General features: G+C 45.3%; 1 protein-coding gene across 1 annotated transcript; it reads left to right on the forward strand.

The window, feature by feature from the left end:
* Positions 1-1,432: 1,432 nt before the first annotated feature.
* Positions 1,433-1,777, forward strand: LOC121480586 (40S ribosomal protein S15a-like). The gene has a single exon (XM_041737244.1). The coding sequence runs from the start codon at positions 1,433-1,435 to the stop codon at positions 1,775-1,777; it is 345 nt and encodes a 114-aa protein (XP_041593178.1).
* The last annotated feature ends 347 nt before the right edge of the window (positions 1,778-2,124 follow it).

Below are 2,124 nucleotides of genomic sequence, written 5' to 3' on the forward strand. Positions count from 1 at the left end.
AATGTGACCTTCTTTGGAGATAGGGTTTTTACAAAAACAATGAAATTAAAAGGATGTCATGAGGTTGCGCCCAATGCAATATGACTGATCCCCTCAAAAAAGGAGAAATCTGGATGCAGGGAGAGGTATCACATAGAGAGGATGCCACATGAAGAGAGAGAATGTGGCTCTCACAGAGAGAACATGGTTATCTATAAGTCACCACAGAGAGAGCCTTGGAGCAACTCTTTTCCTAACAGCCCTTACGGAACCAACCCTGCCTACACCGTGGATTTTGATTTCTAACCTTCAGAACTGTGGAACAATACATTTGGTTCTTTAAGCCACCCGGCTTGTGGTACTTTGTCATGGCAATCCCAGCAAACGATATAGATGTTGGTATTGGGAAGTAGAGCGCTGCTGTAACAAATCCCTTAAAGTGTGGAAGCGCTTTGGAATAAGGTAATAAGTGGAAGCCGGGAGAGTTCTTAAGTGCATGAGAGAAAAAAAACCTAGATGACATTGAAAAGAATGTTGCTAGAAATGTGAATGCCTGACACAGAAATGAGGAGCATGTTCTTAGAAACTGGAGGAAAGGTGGTCCTTACTAGAAAGTGGTAAAGGACTTGGCTGGACTATGTTGCCTGGAATGGAAAGTAGAACTTAAAAGTGATGAGTGGATATTTAGTTGAAAAGATTTCTTAGCAAAGTGTGGATGGCACAGTTTGGTTTCTCCTTGCTGCTTCTAGCAAGATACAAGAGGAGAAAGATAAACTGAAGAGACAAAAAGGACCCAGAACTTGAGAAATTGGAAAGTACTCGGCCTATCCATGATGCAAAAAACTGACAGCACACTCTAGAGAAAACTCCTGTGTCCCTGAACAACTATTTGCCCCAGAGATTAGGCACGTGACTTGTGGATCTAACCACCCACCTCAGTAGAAACAGTGCCAGCCTGGTCTGGAGGGGACAAGGCCAGGATAAAATGGAGGAAGGCTGTCAGACTTCTGGGATTCTACTGGCAGGAAATGGGCTGATAGAGCTATTCAGCAATGTACATGTGTTAATGTCCAAGAAAGGGAAGAATGACCCAGAAGGCCATTCATAGGCTGGTGGCCACTGCTGAGGGCCCAGAAGACGGGCTCAGGGAGGGGGACAGTCTCCTTCTTGGTGATAGAGGCAAGGCCGCCTCCTCCATTCCACATGGCAAAATCAGCCTCTTCGTCATTCTCAGCTCCCCCTCCTGACTTCCCTGTTTCTGTGGTCTCACGTCCAGTAACCCAAGTTCAAAAGCTGTCATTAGGGACCCCTTTCCTTTCACTCTTATTCAATTAGGCAGCTGGTCCTGCCAATTCTTCCACTCTTCACAAGGACTATTACTGTTGCCAAGGACTGTACTTTTAGTAATAAAATGCATTCTTTGCTCTTTCTGCCATCTTTCTGTGCTGCCATAATGATGCACATGAATGTCCCAGCAGAGGTCCTCAAGAGCATTGATAACAATGCCGAAGTGAAAGGTAAATGCCACATACTTATTAGGCCATGCTCCAAAGTCATCGTCCAGTTTCTAACGGTGATGATGAAGTACGGTTACTTTGGTGAATTTGAAATCCTGGATGATTACACAGCCGGGAAAAGTGTTGTGGACCTCACAGGCAGGTTAAACAAGAGTGGAGGGATCAGCCCCAGATTTGATGAACCACTCAAAGATCTAGGAAAATGGCAAAATACTTTGCTCCCGTCCTATCGGTTTGGTTGTACTGACACAACCTCCGCTGGCATCATGGACCATGAATAAGGAAGACGAAAACACACAGGAGGGAAAATCCTAGGATTCTCTTTCTAGGGATGTACAAACATGCAAATAAAGTGCCTCAATGGAAAAGAAAGCAAGCAAAAGGAAAGAAGAAAATGCATTCTTAACTAGTTTGACAACATTGTGTTAAGAACTTCACGTCGTGGTTGGGCATCCCGGGTGGCTCAGTGGTTTAGCGCCGCCTTCAGCTCAGGGCGTCATCCCAGGTCCTGGGATCGAGTCCCACGTCGGGCTCCCTGCATGGAGCCTGCTTCTCCCTCTGCCTGTGCCTCTGCCTCTCTCTCTGTGTCTCTCATGAATAAATAAATAAAATCTTAGAAAAAAAAGAA

This window comes from Vulpes lagopus, chromosome 22, assembly GCF_018345385.1.
Source record: "Vulpes lagopus strain Blue_001 chromosome 22, ASM1834538v1, whole genome shotgun sequence".
NCBI classification, from domain to species: Eukaryota; Metazoa; Chordata; class Mammalia; order Carnivora; family Canidae; genus Vulpes; species Vulpes lagopus.

Excerpts from the sequence above, each read along its gene's own strand:
- LOC121480586 (XM_041737244.1), top strand. The coding sequence starts at position 1,433 with ATGATGCACATGAATGTCCCAGCAGAGGTCCTCAAGAGCATTGATAAC.